Below are 17,185 nucleotides of genomic sequence, written 5' to 3'. Positions count from 1 at the left end.
TTTTGAAATCCGAATCATGGCACGAAACCGATTATTCATATTTTTTTAATTTTAAATTTATTTATGTAAATAATTGATTTATAGATATTAATCTATCATGTAAACAATATATGAGACTTAACTGAAATAATAACTCATCTCAAATAAATAAGATATTGAGACGAATATAAATACAAAAGTTTTAAAGTATGTGATAAATGCTTTTGAGTAATAAACTAATTGTTTGTGTAGCTCAAGTGGTTTGAGTGATGTATTTGTATTGGAGAGATCCCGAGTTCGAGCCTCATGAATAACATCTTTTTTTTATATATATGAGAAGATGTTAGGTTCGTAGTTAGGCTCAGGTTCGGAGCTAGGTAATTTATTTGCTCAGGAGGGAGGCTTGACACGAACCTGTTGGGCTACTATATATATAATTAGATTAGATTAGATTAGATTTGGATAATTTTGATATATTTATTAATACTTATGGGTTATTAAAATCATAATAATAAAACTAAAAATGATTTATGAATAAGTTATGACTTATGGTTAAATTTATCAAAAAGTTTAAAAAAGTTAAGTCACTAAAAAAATATCTCAAACTAATTTTTGGTTTTAAGTCAGCTTTGACTTATTCCTGATTTTAAGATGACTTCAGATTTATTATTACTCAGATAAATATTTTTCAATTTAAATTAGAAATAGTTTTAAGCCCACAAACAGGCTCTGTATTATCGAAGGGGGACATTTACCTCGTGATATCGGAAGAAAGGTTTTTTATTCAAATCTTCAACCCCAAAGTATACTGAGAGTGATTTCCTCTTAATTTTAATAAAGATTTGTGCATATCATGTGTAAATTAAAATATCGCATACCAGCTATTTTGCGTGTAGTAAAAGAAATGTGCATCTACCAGTTTTCTTGGTTATTATTCATTTTGAATTAAATTATATTTCAGTGACCCTCACAAAAAATTTGGTAAAAATCCTTTAAGTGGTAAATGACTTGCATATGAATTAGCAGTGTGATTATGAACCGAATATATATATATACATATATATATATATATATATATATATATATATATATATATATATATATATATATTTGTCATAAGACTTCCACCTCAATCAATTATATCGAAATATAATACCGAAAGGAATCTATCTAACTAGAGGGCATGTCAAAATTTCGCACAAGAAATTAGATAAAAATATTGATATATGAAAAGAAACACTCCGAAAATAAATCGACACAACTAAGAAGAAAGAATATATTTTTATACATTCTATTTCTTTTTTCTTTATGAATCAAATACATTCTATTTCTATGAACGGTTGTAAAACTATCACTACAAGAAAACAGGTCAAAACCGACCGCACAAAACCGACCGCCGCATATAAAACCGACCGACGGTCGCGTGGTCGGTTTTAACCCGTCGAAATCACAAAACGACGTCGACCTGGGTGACGTGGCAACAAATAAAACCGACCGTCGGCAACGGTCGGTTATATGTATGACATGGCATTGTTATAACCGACCGTTCCCTGTGGTCGGTTTTGTGTTCCGCGGAAAACTAATTAAAAATCAATTTAAATAAAAATATCTGTGCGTCAGCCCCTTAAAACGACGTCGTTTTCTTTGTTTGGTACTAAAACCGACCGATTGGTCGGTCGGTTTTAACCTGCAGCTTTTATATCACTTTTTAGCTAGTAGTGAGCTCCCATTCACTTGAAATAAAAATCAAAGGAGAAGAAAGGAGCTAAAGTGGGGAAGAATTATTGCTTGCAAACATTTCAAGTAAGTGATTTTCATTTCTTTGCATTAAATGTGTGTGTGGTGGGTGTGTTAAATGTGTTTGTTATATTAAATGTGTGTGTGTGTGTGTGTGTATTGAATGCTTGTATTGAATGTATGAAATTCATGTGAAATTATTTGTTAAATGTATGTGTTATTACATTTGTGTATTGAATGTATGTGTGTATTGAATGTATGTGTTATTAAATGTATGTGTGTGTTAAATGTATGTGTGTGTTAAATGTGTGTTAAATGTGTGTGTAGATGACAAACTTGGATCGAAGTTGGATTAGTAATCAAGTGCAAAGTGATAAAATTTCGTTAACTCCGGAATATAGGAATGGTGTAGAAACTTTTTTAAAATTTGCAAGTGAAAATGGAATGGGAGAAGATGGTACAATGAAGTGTCCTTGTAAACGTTGTAGGAATTTGAATTGGTTAAGTATCGATGATGTTAGATTCCATTTACTTGCTAAGGGGATGCTTGAGGGTTATACCGTTTGGACATCACATGGTGAAGAAAGAGGAAGAAAACGTAGTCGAACATCGCATAATCGTTATTGTGTTCGGGAACCTACGAGGGTAGAACAACCGGTAGATTTGAATGCGATGCTACATGATTTTGCCGGTGAAAATTCCGAATTTTATAACAACGTGGATACGGGAACTAGGAATGTAGAAGAAGTTCCAAATGATAGTGCAAGAAAATTGTATGAGGTGATTGTTGAAAATGGAGCACCTATTTATCCCGGTAATACGAAGTATACAAGATTAAGCTTTACCACAAAATTGTTAGAATTCAAGAATATCTCACATTGTAGTAATAAGGCTTTTGATAGTTTGCTTACACTTTTTGCGGATGTATTACCAAAAAAACACACGTTGTCCCAAACTTATTATGAAATGAAGAAGATAATGAAGGGTTTGAGGGTTGAATATCAAAAGATTGATTTATGTGAGAATGATTGTATGTTATTTTATGGAGATGACAAGGATAAAGTTGTGTGTGATATATGTGGTCAAGATCGTTATCAGGATGTTTTGAGGAAAGATGGTAAAAAAATACCAAAAAAAATATTGAGACATTTTCCTTTGATTCCTCGACTACAACGCTTGTATATGTCAAAACATACATCCGACCATATGAGATGGTACAAGAATCGAGATGTCAAAGATGGAGAAATTAGTCATCCCGTGGACAGAGAAGAGTGGAAAAATTTTGATCGTCGATATCCATCATTTGCTCAAGAAATTCGTAATATAAGGCTTGGCCTTGCAACCGACGGTTTCAACCCATTTGGCCCTACCGGGAAAAAAACATATAGTGTGTGGCCCATAGTAGTAGTTGTCTACAATCTTCCGCCATCAATGTGTATGAAAAAACTCTATATGTTTATGACCGATATAGTGCCGGGTCCGAATAGCATTGGCAAAGATATTAACGTTTGTCTAAGGCCTCTCATTGATGAATTGAAGATATTGTGGAATACAGGAATTGAAACATATGATCAATCTTTGAAACAAAATTTTACAATGAGAGCGGCTCTTATGTGGACAATTAGTGATTATCCCGCTATGAGTATGATAAGTGGATGGTCGGGTAAAGGAAAATTAGGATGTCAAGTGTGTCTTGGAAGTGTGCAAGGGTTTCAATTAAAACATTGTGGTAAATGTAGTTTCTATGGCACGAACCGAATATTCCTTGAACCGAATGATCCACTACGTCGGAAAAGTAATTTGTTTGATAATACGGAAAGAAGAGTGTTTCGTGGTCGTTTGTCCGGGGAGGGTATAAAGGAGTTGCTTGACGGTTTAGTTTTTCCACCACCCGGAAAGACTAATACAAAGGCGAGGAGTATCGGATATGGGGAAGAGCATCATTGGACTCATGTTCCAATTTTTTATGAACTCCCTTATTGGTCTTCACATAGTTTACAATATTCAATTGATATCATGCATACGGAAAAAAATGTTTTTGAGAACCTATTTTTTACTATTGTGAATGCGAAGAAGTCAAAGGATCACAAAAAAGCAAGAGCGGATTGCAAGCACTTTGGTGTGTTACCTCATTTGTGGATCGATGAAAATGGCAAGTCACCCAAAGCACCTTTTTCCATTACAAGAAAACAACGTAAACTTTTGTGTGAATGGATTAGTTCACTGAAACTTTCAGACGGTTATTCCTCAAATATATCTCGTTGTTGTAATGTTGAGGAGTGTACATTTTATGGATTCAAATCGCATGATTGTCATATATTTCTTCAAAAATTATTGCCTCTTGCAATTCGTGAGCTTTTACCGGCGCCTATTGCGGATGCCATCACGGCAATTGCAAATTTTTTTCAAGATTTGTGCTCATCCACGGTTACAAAAACCGATTTGGAAATAATGGAAAAATCAGTTGTGAAGGCATTGTGTTTGTTGGAAACAATTTTTCCTCAAAGTTGGTTTGATTCGATGGAACACTTGGTTGTGCATTTGGCGGAAGAAATTAGACTTGCTGGACCTGCTTACTGGCATTGGATGTATCCAATTGAGCGTTTATTGGAGAAACTAAAACAAAAGGTCGGCAATAAAGCAAGAGTTGAGGGTTCCATTGCCGAACGATATATGGAGGAGGAGATTGTCAATATTTGTGCTTTTTACTTTGCATCCGACTCGATTCACAATAAATTAAGTCGTAACGAAGTTTTGTTTGATGTACAAAAGACCGACAAATTAGAAGTTTTTAAATATCCATGTGATTCTCTTGGAAAAGAACGAAGTCGATATTTGAATGATGATGAGCAATTATTAGCTGATGAATATGTTCTTCTAAACTCTCCTGAAGTTCAACCTTATCTAAGGTATGTTAAATACATTTTATGATAAATTTTTATGAAGATGTCAATACATTTTATGATAAATTCATGTTATTGACATTTATGCATTATTGTAGGAGGTACCAAGATCGAGTTATGAGACAACGTCCTGAGACAACACCACAACAATTAGATCATATTGTGAAAACTCGATTCAAAGCTTGGTTTAAGAAAAAGGTTGGGAAAGACGAGATAGACGGACCTCGTTTCATGGACTTGCTAGAAGGACCGGCATTAAAGGTCATGACTTTTGAAACTTGTCAAGTTAATGGATATAAATTTTCAACATCATCCGCATCCGGTTCCGGTGTTGTAGTTAAGGGAACTTTGCATGAAAATAATCTTGATTATTATGGTCAACTAATAGAAATTATAAGACTTATTTATCAAGGATGCAATCATGTATATTTGTTCAAATGTATTTGGTTTGATAGTCTCGGAAATGGTGTGAGGATCGATAAGAATCGAGTCGTGACGGTTGATATAACTTCAAGATTGAGATCTAACGAAGTTTTTATTTTAGCTAGTCAAGCCTCTCAAGTGTATTACGCTCCTAGCGTATTGGATCCACGAAGCAAAATATATACGGTGGTCAAATCTAAAAGTCGTCCGATTGATGAATCAATTATTGTGCAAAATGATATAGAGGACGCTTTTCAAGAAGATAGATCTAATGCCGCTAGCTCATTTTCACTATTTGTTGATTTTGCACAATATGGACAAATACCATTTATTCGGCATGAAAATCAAGATGATGATGATGAAGAAGACGAATTGCGAGATGATGAAAATCAAGATAATGATGATGATGTTGAACAGAATGAAGAAGAGGAAGATGATAATGAAGATAATGATGATGATAATGAAGATGATGATGAAGATGATGACGGTTTTGATGACTTTCAATGAGGTTTAATTTTGTGTAATGATTTATAATTGTGTAATCATATACGATGGTGTAATGATAAACAATGTTGTTTAGGCTGCTTAGTAATTTGGTTATGTATTGCTATTTGATGTTGGTACAGGATTTGGCAACTGAAACTGCAAACGAATTATGTTTTTTTTTTCTTTTTTTGCCCAGAAAACCGACCGATAGTACACATAACCGACCGGTTTTGACCATAAAATTTCCAGAAAACCGACCGAAATCACTTAAAACCGACCACCTTCTTCAACAAAACCGACCGTACTCATCTAAAAGCGGTCGGTTATGATTCGGTCGGTTTTAAATATCAGGATGGCCTACTGGTACAAGCCCGACCGAGTCATAACCGACCACATATAACCGACCGTGGCAGGATTTGACCTCGGTCGGTTTTACCTAAAAATCAGTCAAAGCATATCTATATTATTTGTTATATATATAAAAATTATAATAATATAAGTTTACCAGAAAACCGACCGCATTCATGTAAAACCGACCACTTTTTTCCAGAAAACCGACCGTATTCTTATAAAACCGACCGTGTTTAGACAAAACCGACCGTTACACCTTTGACTTCGGTCGGTTTTAGGTAAAACTCAGTCAAAGCTAATATATTATTTATTTTATATATATATAAATTATAATAATATAAACAAATATATATATTATATAAATATGTATATATATAATATTTAAATGTAATATTTATATAAAATATATTCAGAATATAAATATATATACAGTCATAGCTATCTTCAGTCTTACATACACGGATGGTTACAAGTGAAGTGTCCGGAGAGGAAGGTGTGAAACCTAACTCTTGTTTCCTCCTTTCCTCACGGTGACAAGCTGTAAACGTCGTTCATCCCGTCTCCTTTGACGATATTCAAAGCAGAATGTAGACTGACTCAGTAGTCAGTACTAGTCAGTATCTCGTGTCTATATATTATTGGCTCCTTTTTAATATATATTATTTTAACTTTTGTTTTCTAACTTGATGTGCCAAGAATTTAAGAGTATTCTGATCATTGCATGTATATTCTTATAACTTATATATGTTCATAAGCAGTTTCTAATTAAAAATCCCCGATTTAACTGAGTAATCCCCGATTAATCCACTGCAAGGTCGGCCAATGATTCGATTTTTGAAATACGATTAATCCTTATATATATTTCTTAATCGAAGTATATATGATATATATTAAAATTAAAATATTATATTACCTTAAATATGAATAATTATAGAATTTATGAATATAGTAATATTATTTTTAATTATAGAGTTACTAATAGCTAATATAGTATTATTATTTTTAATTTGAAATTAAATTATTATTAAATAATACTAGCTATTAATATATAATTTTATCTTAATATTTTTAATATTAAAAGCTATGGTTTTTATTTAATTAAATAAAACCCTAAATTTAGGGTTTAAAAAACCCTAAATTTAGGGTTCAATAAAACCGACCGACCCTTACTAAAACCGACCGATTTTTTTTGCGCCTAAATATTTCGTGAAAAATTAAAAACCGCGCCACAGTGAAAGGACGTCGTTTCACTGGGGACGAAGACATAACCGACCGCTGCTGCGGTCGGTTTTGTGCTCTGTATATATAAAAAAGAACAGCCGTTACTTTTTCTTTCTATCTCCCTTTTCTCTCCCAATTAACTCTTTTCTCCCAACTCTCTTCTCTCCCAACCTTCTGCAATGGCGATTTCAGTGCTCTCTTACTCTACAATGGCTCTTCAACTCTCAATTCACTATGCTCTCTTACTCCTACTCTCTGCAATCCAACCCCCAGTGCTCTCGATTCCAACTCTCTTGCTTATGGTGGTTCCAATGGTGATGGGGGCTCACTATGGTGGTTCACAAAGGAGACCCGGTGCTTATTATGCTCGGAGGAAGAAACCCCCAACTCTCAGTGGCGATTCCAATGTATATTCTCCATTTTCTCTATTTTTTAATTTCGTTTATGTGTATATATATATGTGTATATGTTGGTGAATCTGCATATGTATGTGTATATGTGTATGGGTGAATCTGCATATACGTATATGTTAATATAATTGTGTATGTGTGTGTTTGTATGTGTGTGTGTGTGTGTATATACGTGTATTGGGAAATTTTGCATGCAATTTGTTCGTCGGTTATGTGCAATTTGTTGGTCGGTTATATGTGGGGTGATTTTTTTCTTAATTTCTCAATTTGTATAAATTTTGGCCTCCAATTTGTATAATGTGTGTTCGTCGGTTATGTATAATATGTGTGTGTTTATGTATAATGTCTTTGTATATATAGTTTATGTATAATGTCTTTGTATAGTTTGTGTAATTTGTATAATTTGTATAATGTGTGTTTGTATTTGTATGTGTTTATATAGTTTGTGTAATTTGTATAATGTGTGTTTGTATAGTGTGTGTAATTTGTCTTTGTATAATGTATGTGTTTGTATAGTTTGTAATTTGTATAGTTTGTGTTCTAATTGTGTATTTGTATTATAGGGGCTCTTTGGTTGGGTGATGATAGTCGTCATGATTTCATTGACGATATATATCATGGCAAGGAAAAGGAAAGCAACGGACATGGACACCGACAAAGGCAAGGGAAAGAGTGTCGGTAGTAGTACAAACAAAAAGAAGGCGAAGGGAAAAGGCAAGGGAAAAGGAAAGGGAAAGACGGGGTTGCGTGACGAGCCAACGGATTCGGAAACCGAATCGGAGCATAACACAAGGGAGGCGGAGGCGGAGGCGGAGGAGGAACCGGTGAGAAGAGTTGTGAGGATGCCACGGTCACATTCATGCGGCATTTTTGGAGCTAAGATACCAACAAGACCTCGACGGATCAATATCTCCGATGGACAGTAAGTATATTGTTTTATATGTTGTGTTTTGTAGTGATTTGTAATGGTTTTTAGTGTTAAATATATGTAGTGTGCGTTAGTTATTAATAATTTGTTCACGAGTTAATATTTATAATGTTCTTATATAGTATTGAAGATAATGAGGCAAAAAAGACTTTGCTTGCGATTATTCGGGCAAGATGGCCTTTGGGTAAATACACGTTTAGTGACATAGACGCGGCTTACCCAAAGTGGCTCGGTCTAAGGGTTGAGGAGTTTCTCGTAAGTACATTTTTGTTTACATAATATGTTATTGATTTTGTTGGTAATTGGTTTGATTATTCAATTTTAATCCTTGTACTTGTTGATATTATGTAGAAATATTATAGGCAATTGAAAGGTCAAAGCCGTTCACAAGCCAAAGCTATCATTGAAGATCACATAAAGGTCACAATCAAAAGGACCATGAATGAATTGAAGAGGAGGATCGAGAGGAAGTCAAGGGAGGAAGGGGTTTCGAAGTTGGCTTTGAAACCGGAATATTGGAATATCATTTTTTGGAAAGATCTTCTCAAGTATTGGGACACGGATGAAGGCCATTTGCATAGGTCGGAAGTTGGAGCTGCTAATCGGCAACGCGTGGAAAGGTTGCATAGCGCGGGTGCTCGCTCCTTCAACCGTGTGCGCGAGGTAGTACTATTTTTAATATGCAAACACACACACACATATTGTTTTTACCTTATAATTAGATAATATATAATATGATAATGCAAATGCTAATATAAGTTATTTTTTGGTATAATTCAAGAACATGAAAAATAAATCGTCTAAAAGTCCGACAAAGCTTGAGGTGTGGGATGAATGCCACACTAGGATCGGCTCCACTCCCGAGAGCCGGATATATACTACCCCCGCCGCTATGCGCATTGCGGTAATCTTCTAATTTTAGCACTTTAATGAATTGTTTATATCATTAATTGTTTAATTAATTGTTTAATTAATTGTGATAAATGTGTAGGAACGATATGCCTCGATTCTTGAGCGTATGCCGGTGGAGGTTACTCAAACGGGGGAGCGGGATGAGCCTTGGGATTGGTGGATGGAAGCAATGGAGGTTCCCCAAGGCGAGAGGCCAAAAAAGAACTATGTTGTGGGGTTCCCCAAAGCTCGAGCTAGTGATTTGATCCCAACACTAGCCACGCGCTATAGGGATTCCACCCGTGGCGGCGCCGGCTCATCCTCATCCGCTCCAACACAAAATCCAGTGGTTCCCGATTCCATCTTCCTCCCGATTGTCCGCAATGTGCTCAATGAAACCCGTGCCAATCCTCTACAATTTGCTCGTCGCCTATCGGATGAGGAGATAACAACCTTTGCACGCACAGCCCTCGAGGCGTCCGATCCAGCCGCTGACCCGGCTCGGAGGGCGGAATGGAATAACCTTCTTGGCGGCGAGGTTGTGCATATTGTAGGGACATTGCTCGAGGATGTCCTCCAAAAAATGGATGCTCGTGCTAAAATGGTAATACACTTATGACTTAATGCTTTGTTTTTTGTTTTTTGTTGATATGTAAAAATGAATGGATTTCTAATTGTTTGACATATTTTTGTAGGCAACTGCGCAAGAGGGAGAGAAAGATTACACGGATGTGGACGAGGACACGGATGAAAACACGGATGATGAGGGTGAAGGCGAAGCCGGCGGTGAAGGTGGTGGGGAAGGCGGTGGTGAAGGCGGTGGTGAAGATGGTGGCGAAGGCGATGGTGAATCATCCGATGTTTCTTTGACCGATTAGTGTAATTTATAATTTAATTTTAACGGATGGTATATATTAAGACAATGGTTGGATTTGGATTGTGGTGAATGTTTGTGTTTTGAATTGTTTGAATGTTTGGATTTGTAATTAGAATGTTTGAATTTGTAATTAGAATGTTTGGATTTGGTTTATTTAGAATGGTTTCGTTTAATTTTGTTGTTGGTATTTCGTTAATTTTGTTTATTTAGAATGGTTTCGTTTAATTTTGTTGTTTGGATTGTGGCTGGTACGGTTTTGGTATGGTTCTGGTTTGGATTGTGGTTGGAATGGATTGGAAACTGCAGATTCTGCTGCAATTTTTTTAAAAATGCACCCAGCAAAACCGACCGAATGGTCCCAAAACCGACCGTTTTTTACCATATTGATGCCAGAAAACCGACCGCATTCAACTATAACCGACCGTGCTCATTACATAAAACCCAGAAAACCGACCGTCTTCATAAGTAGTCGGTCGGTTATGCGACGGTCGGTTATGTGAATCAGGATGGGCTACTGCCACAAACCCGACTGACTCATAACCGACCGCACATAACCGACCGTGGCAGAAGGTTGACTACGGTCGGTTTTGTGTCAAAGTCAACTCAGATAAAAAGAACATAACCGACCACTCATGTCGGTCGGTTTTACTAGTCGCTTCTGACGTGGTGTGACACATGTTGCCACGTGGTGACATGTGGCATCAAGTGGGGCCACTTTTCTGGGAACAAAAAGGCACATAACCGACCACTTGCTTGGTCGGTTTTAAGGGTTAAACCCGACCAATTCACGTAACCGACCAGGGTTTAACCGACCAGCCATATCGGTCGGTTTTAGGCTTATAACTGACCGATATTCTTCATAACCGACCGATGTTGTCGGTCGGTTATGTCCTGTTTTCCCGTAGTGTATAAAGCTGCTAGTTATTTTATGAACGGCAGCTCGAACATGATATCCTCTTTCCAGAAGTCTCTTGACAAGCCAGGAACCCTATGTACCCTGATTATAATTCTCAGGTTATTATTTTAGCACTAGTATCTTTGTTGTTGTGCAAACTCAAAACCAAGGTCCCTCAGCTTCTTTGACGAACAGGGTATGATTGTTTGTGCCTCGTCCAATCCCTCAAATCTACTCAAAATTAGAAAGAATTTTTGGTTGTAAATTGCAAGATGAGATAATGAAATGAATATTAAAGAACCTTTCGGAGAAGAAAGAAGATATTTCTTTGTACGTACTGAGTTCGTATATTCCTGTCTGGGTACTTGAGGCCAAGTGAATGCGCAATTTCAAATATGTTAACAGCATGAGAGGAGCAAATGTATCTTCCCTTGCGAGAGGATGCTCGAAGAGGTAAATATGGGCATTGCAGACATCATCCACATGCACCGCAGAAAATCCATTCAGCTTCTTCAGCGAAGCAATGCCTGCTTCATCTTCTATAATATAATCATGTGTAAGATGTTAACTTACAAACTTCAGGGTGCATAGTTGAAAATTACAAAGATGTCTATTTTTAATTAAGAAAATATGGTCCTGTATGTATGTATTACTCAGAGGAAAATGTTTGATGTACATAATTGTGTATAAAATTTGGTACATGATGATATGTGGTAGGTTTTAATAGAAATTGGCCCCAATTAAAACATTCCACGTTAATTGGCATGTCATTATATACAACTTTCTATACCAACTACTCTTACTGATAAGAAGGGAAGGGAGTTAAGTAATTGAACTTACTAGTATATAAGGAAATTGCAGCGTCAATACTTATGTTAGTATAAGGAGTTATGAAAGGGCGACCAAGTACAAAGGAAGGATGGACAGTGACCATATCAATTCCATTCTCTTCAGCGTATTTCCATGCAGCTTTCTCTGCAATAGTTTTCGCTACCACATACATCTGCAGTTCATGGGTATACATTTTGAATTTTAACTCGAAGTTAGTATTATTTAAGGGAGTGACAATTTAAACCAGATAGCAGAGAGGCTATTCATTGAATACGTGAAAATATCAAACTTTGTTCATATAGGCCGAGCTGCATTACATATCTATGCATGCAACATTATTAATACCAATTACGGAAGATGAGCTTAGAACCGGTACTGAATTGTAAAGAGTAATTACCCAGCCGTACATCTTGTGCTGGTAGCATAAGTCAATATCAGACCAAAGATCCTCGGTGAATTCATTAAATGGGGGTTGAGGCTGCACGGTAATCGTTCCTGTAGTTGAGGTGTAAACGAACCTCTTCACAGTTTTGGCCTTGGAGCATGATCTCATAATGCTCAGTATTCCATTCAATGTTGTTGAATCTATCTCTTCTTCCTGTCCATAAGTCATTTAACATATAATATTGACAGAACGTCATGATCAACGTTATGTTCAAAGTTATTAAGGTCCGATATATTCAAAGTTAGAAAACGATGATTAAGAGCATGGAAGTCAAAACAAACCTTACTTAAGGGGAACTATTGTCCACAACAAAGGAGTGAAAATAAGTTTAGTGTTTAGCTTAATATATAATAGCCTAATTACTCCCTCTGTCCCCGGGGTAGTTTACCTTGTGGACAAGAGTTTGGCACTCATTTTTTTTTTTTTTGACAATGCAGGCTTATATGCCTTACAACTTAGTATCTGTTCTAATAATTCCTGGAAAATATAATCCTGTAACTTATTTTTTAATCTTTTTTCTTTTGAATAAAAATATGATATTTGAATTTTTATATAAAAAAGAAAATCTCAAAAATAAGTTACAAAACTATATATTTTATAATGGTCTTAAAATGCGTGTCGAGCAGTGAAAAAAAACTGTAAAAAAAATGAGAGGGACGGAGGGGTATTATTTATAGACCAAATAGTAAGAGCGTGTATATATATCACCCCATCTTGGCGGTGGTTAATAAGTTCCACAGGGGCGGCAACATGAAAGACACCTTGGCAACCCTGAATCGCATCATCATAGCCACCTTCCTCAGCCAACTCGGCTTTCCACAAGCTCAAATGTGTACTTGCGTTAGCAAGCTCCAGGAGATGCTTCACTTTCTTTTGGTTGCCTGTACAAATCAATATAATGTTTAACATACAGTGATTAACAAGCAGACATTTGACGTAGAAACAAAATCAGAAACATGTGCGAGTAGAAACGTTCATATGCATGATTTATTACCAGGATCACGAACAGTAGCTCGAACATGATATCTTCTTTCCAGAAGTCTCTTGACAAGAAAGGAACCTATGTACCCTGATGCACCTGTCACGCACACTGTCCTTTCTCCGCCCATGCCTCTTGGTACACCAATATAATTGTGGCAACTACGCGATCATCAATTCACTTGATGTTATCTATCTATCTATATTATAAAGCCTGTTGCCAAAATACCATTGAAATGACCATTTGACCCACGCTTATACACTTCTATTACAAAAACATCACAACATACATACTGCATACATACGATCCTCGCCATCAAAACCGTTCTTTCCTTCCCGTATTCCACGTGCTTCTCATCCCTCCCTCTATCACTCTCTCGCCCTAAATCGTGTTATACATTTCAAACTTTCAAATTTAATTCAAACTGCAACAGGTAAAGCTTCTTCCCCGTACAGTTCTTTGCTGCGTTTTAGTGTAATCCAAAATGACTCCATTCATTGTATCAATTATTCGTTTTATAGTATTTGATTTGTAATTTTTGCACAAAAATCTTATCTTCTGTTGATTGTCTTCTTAGATTCGTAATTGATGGATTCTTTGGAAAGGAGTAACCTTAAGTCGCCGGCTTCGGTGGAACGGAGTACTCTCAAATCGACGCCTCCACAGTTGGGTAATTTTCTGTGACCCATCTTTGTTTTTGATACCTTTACCTATTATAATTTTGTATGAGATTTTGTTCTCTTGTTGTTTGCTCCTGTAATTAGTTTTCTTTGCCTGTATTTTAGGTAAAGATGAGTTTCATTTTGTCCATGTTAATTCTGACCACATAACAACCCATTAGTTTGTTCCAGATTATTTCATCTATTAATTTTATTCACTTTACAACTTGAAAATATGGTAATGTGTTTAACAAAAAAAAGAGGATGTCTGTGAGTGTGTAGATATGTTGATTTATTCATTTTTGCAATTCATTGACTGTTTTCCACCTTATTAGTCTAATTTGAAATGCCTCCTTTCGTTGTGAAAAAGTTAAAGGAATTATATTTAAAGAATTTGGCCCAAGTTAAAGGAATTATATCAATTTATCTTTTGATGGTTCACTACAATCATGTATCTACAGGTTTCTTCCGCTGATACCAGTTGTTAAATATTATTATATTTGTACAAGTAATTATAGGCTTCTGATACAGGGATTAGTATTATAGTTGTTAAATATTATGTTTGCTGCATCGCAATATATATATTAGATGGTCAGTACTGACCTGCAGAAAATGTATGTAATCCAATATGAAAATTTCATTTTGGAGTTAACTTTTAACTTTCTGCAATTAACTATTTTTAGAAAATAATTTCTTCATCTGATGAAAATGGCCTGTTTTAGACTATGTGTATTGCACTGGAAGATAGAAATGGTCCAGGGTTTGAATCCACATGTGACTATCACAATGAACGCGATAATAAAATAGTTACATCTGGTTATATTTTGTTGTCAAATTATTACTTTCATCACGTAAATTTATTTAATTTGGCAGACAATAGATGAAGTACTCACTGGAGTAATCTTTCTGGGGATAAGACTCTACATGGATACAACAAGCCAGGAGTCGAGAAATGGAGTTATCACTGCACTGGTCTTGCTCACTAGGAATAATTTGCAGCTATTTTTCTCACTAGCAGATTATTAAAGACAGCAAGGAGGTATCGAGGTCCTGAGGTATGCACACAAAAGAGTATTAATCGTATCAATAAAGACTTCTGAATTTATACCATTGATTCTATTACAAAAAAGGATCTAGCATTTTTATTGTTTCGACAATGCTGAGTTTTGTGAATTAGGCGACGGCACAGTACATTCATGGCACGCTGAACAACTCGAGCATGACTATATCAAATATGATCGGACCACTGAAACAAATGCCGTTAGCTGATCATCTGGTTAAGGACTTTTATTTTATGGTAGTTGGGGTTCCGCAGGTATGTATATGTTAATTAACACATTTCGTTCATCCTTTTCATCAGCTTAGTTGAGGAAGGTCTATAATGATCTACTGCAGAGCCTTACTATCTATCTATATTATAAAAGGATTTAAATACTGCAGAGCTTAGTTGAGAAAGTTTTACTTATGAACTGATTCAAAGGGATTTAATCTCTATTTTTAATGATAAAGAATTGGAACTGTTAATTAGTGGGCTACCATATATTGATTGTGAGTTCTCTGATGCTGTACTTTATAACTCAGATATGTTAAGAGTACTATGTTCTGTTATACTAATTTTTTATATATTATCCTCTAAAGTGGATGACATGAGAATGAATACCGAGTATTTAGGGTATAGTGCTGGATTTCCTGTTATACAGTGGTTTTGGGAGGTTGTACAGAGTCTTAGCAAGGAGGATACAGCACGACTCTTACAGTTTGTTACTGGCACCTCAAAGGTACATACTTAGATTCTGTATCATCTATACGTGTGTATCTATACTTAGATTCATATACACTTTAAAATGTGTGTTATTATTATTAAAGATATAGGTATCGCTGTGAGGCCATTCCGAGAAATCTTTTATTTCCTGGTGGTGAAGATGGATACGACGATGATATAATTTTGAGCTTATAACAATAAAATATTGTTTTATATTTTTTTTTTCAAGATTGTGTTTTCTTAAATACTAAGGGTTTTTGTAATGGGTGTCCAAGGGCACATGATAAACACTAAATTTGACGAGTTTAGTGGATTTTTATTGGTGGAATCGATGTAAAATGCAGAAGGTTCATCTATATTTATGATTAAAGGACTAATAAAAATACACCAAATTCATAAGAGTTAGCGCTTATTGTGTGACGATGGACACACCATATAAAAAACAAAATACTAATTAAATACAATTTGTTAGTAAGCTTTAACTATGATCTCTGTGACTCTGAACAAAAAAGACAAATCCTTGATTTAGATTAACTACTTAATAATAATATTATTATAAATATACAATCCTTTTAAAAATAAATCATAAACCGTGCGTAGCATGTAAAATAAAAAAATAATAGCAAAATAAAAACAATTTATTAACATGGCAAAATAAAAAAATAATAGCAAAAAAACAATTTATTAACATGCAAATTACTTATCAATTTATTAATTAATTAAATTTAATTATAAATTTATTGTAAAAACTTTATTTTATAAATATAAAATTCTTTTGTCGTGTTGGAAAAAGAATTTAATTGCTCCACCCGCAACGCGGGCAAACATACTTTCTTTTCAAATTATATTAATATAATTTTTATAGCCCTACTGAATTATAAATATCATAGAAAGGGACTTTCTTTTCAAATTTCAAGGTATGATATTTTAATTGATTCTTGGATAAATTGTTATTCTGTTGTGGTTTGTATAAAGAGATTGTAAATTGAGGGTTCCAGATTTCTTAAGAATTAGAGTTTAAAATTTGAACAATTGAGTGGTACATAATTTGATGAACCGCTATTTGATGAACATAATTTGATATTAGGGTTTGTGATTGTTAACCGCAGTATATTGGATTATTAAAATAGGAAGAAAACGAATGATGTATTGCTGTTTAAAATTTTACATTTGTTTTTATAAAATTGTGATAGTCACTTGTTTTTTAAAATACTTTGCACATAATTACATTACTCTTCTGATATATTAAAATGTGCATGCATCCTCTTTTAGCCGCTTGTTTAATCTTAAAAAATGCTCCTGCACGCTAGATAAAAAAGAATCGATCTGAAATGTTTATGAACACGATTCCTCTTCGACTTGGATCACAGGGATCACGTACGAGTTCACTAATTTTGACGATCCACCT

At 35.0% G+C, this 17,185-nt stretch overlaps 3 protein-coding genes and 1 long non-coding RNA gene across 5 annotated transcripts; 3 read left to right on the top strand and 1 right to left on the bottom strand.

Annotated features, from left to right (window-relative positions):
- Positions 1-2,160: 2,160 nt before the first annotated feature.
- Positions 2,161-5,549, top strand: LOC135152827 (uncharacterized). The gene is made up of 3 exons (XM_064093942.1): positions 2,161-4,625; positions 4,718-4,880; positions 5,460-5,549. Exons 1-3 carry the CDS (start codon positions 2,161-2,163, stop codon positions 5,547-5,549), a joined length of 2,718 nt encoding a protein of 905 aa, XP_063950012.1.
- A 1,730-nt stretch (positions 5,550-7,279) lies between these two features.
- Positions 7,280-9,725, top strand: LOC135152826 (uncharacterized). The gene is made up of 7 exons (XM_064093941.1): positions 7,280-7,507; positions 8,074-8,432; positions 8,561-8,693; positions 8,790-9,101; positions 9,220-9,342; positions 9,430-9,525; positions 9,621-9,725. The coding sequence occupies exons 1-7, from the start codon at positions 7,280-7,282 to the stop codon at positions 9,723-9,725; spliced, it is 1,356 nt and encodes a 451-aa protein (XP_063950011.1).
- A 1,510-nt stretch (positions 9,726-11,235) lies between these two features.
- Positions 11,236-13,486, bottom strand: LOC108220625 (bifunctional dihydroflavonol 4-reductase/flavanone 4-reductase). Its single transcript, XM_064093939.1, is given in 7 exon segments — positions 11,236-11,332; positions 11,440-11,539; positions 11,542-11,640; positions 11,942-12,104; positions 12,330-12,530; positions 13,086-13,258; positions 13,372-13,486. Coding segments are annotated over 7 exon segments (948 nt in total).
- Positions 13,487-13,764: 278 nt separating this feature from the next.
- On the top strand, positions 13,765-15,821 carry LOC108222666 (uncharacterized). 2 transcript variants are annotated; one of them, XR_010292092.1, is made up of 4 exons: positions 13,765-13,830; positions 13,934-14,026; positions 14,889-15,070; positions 15,193-15,821. It is a non-coding gene; the product is annotated as an uncharacterized LOC108222666 (long non-coding RNA). The 2 variants fall into 2 exon arrangements; XR_010292091.1 differs by having other exon boundaries at positions 14,889-15,821.
- Positions 15,822-17,185: the final 1,364 nt, after the last annotated feature.

This window comes from Daucus carota, chromosome 5 (assembly GCF_001625215.2).
Source record: "Daucus carota subsp. sativus chromosome 5, DH1 v3.0, whole genome shotgun sequence".
In the NCBI taxonomy this organism is placed as follows: domain Eukaryota; kingdom Viridiplantae; phylum Streptophyta; class Magnoliopsida; order Apiales; family Apiaceae; genus Daucus; species Daucus carota.
Note: the sequence above shows the minus strand (reverse complement) of the source record. Positions and strands in the feature narration are given on the sequence as shown.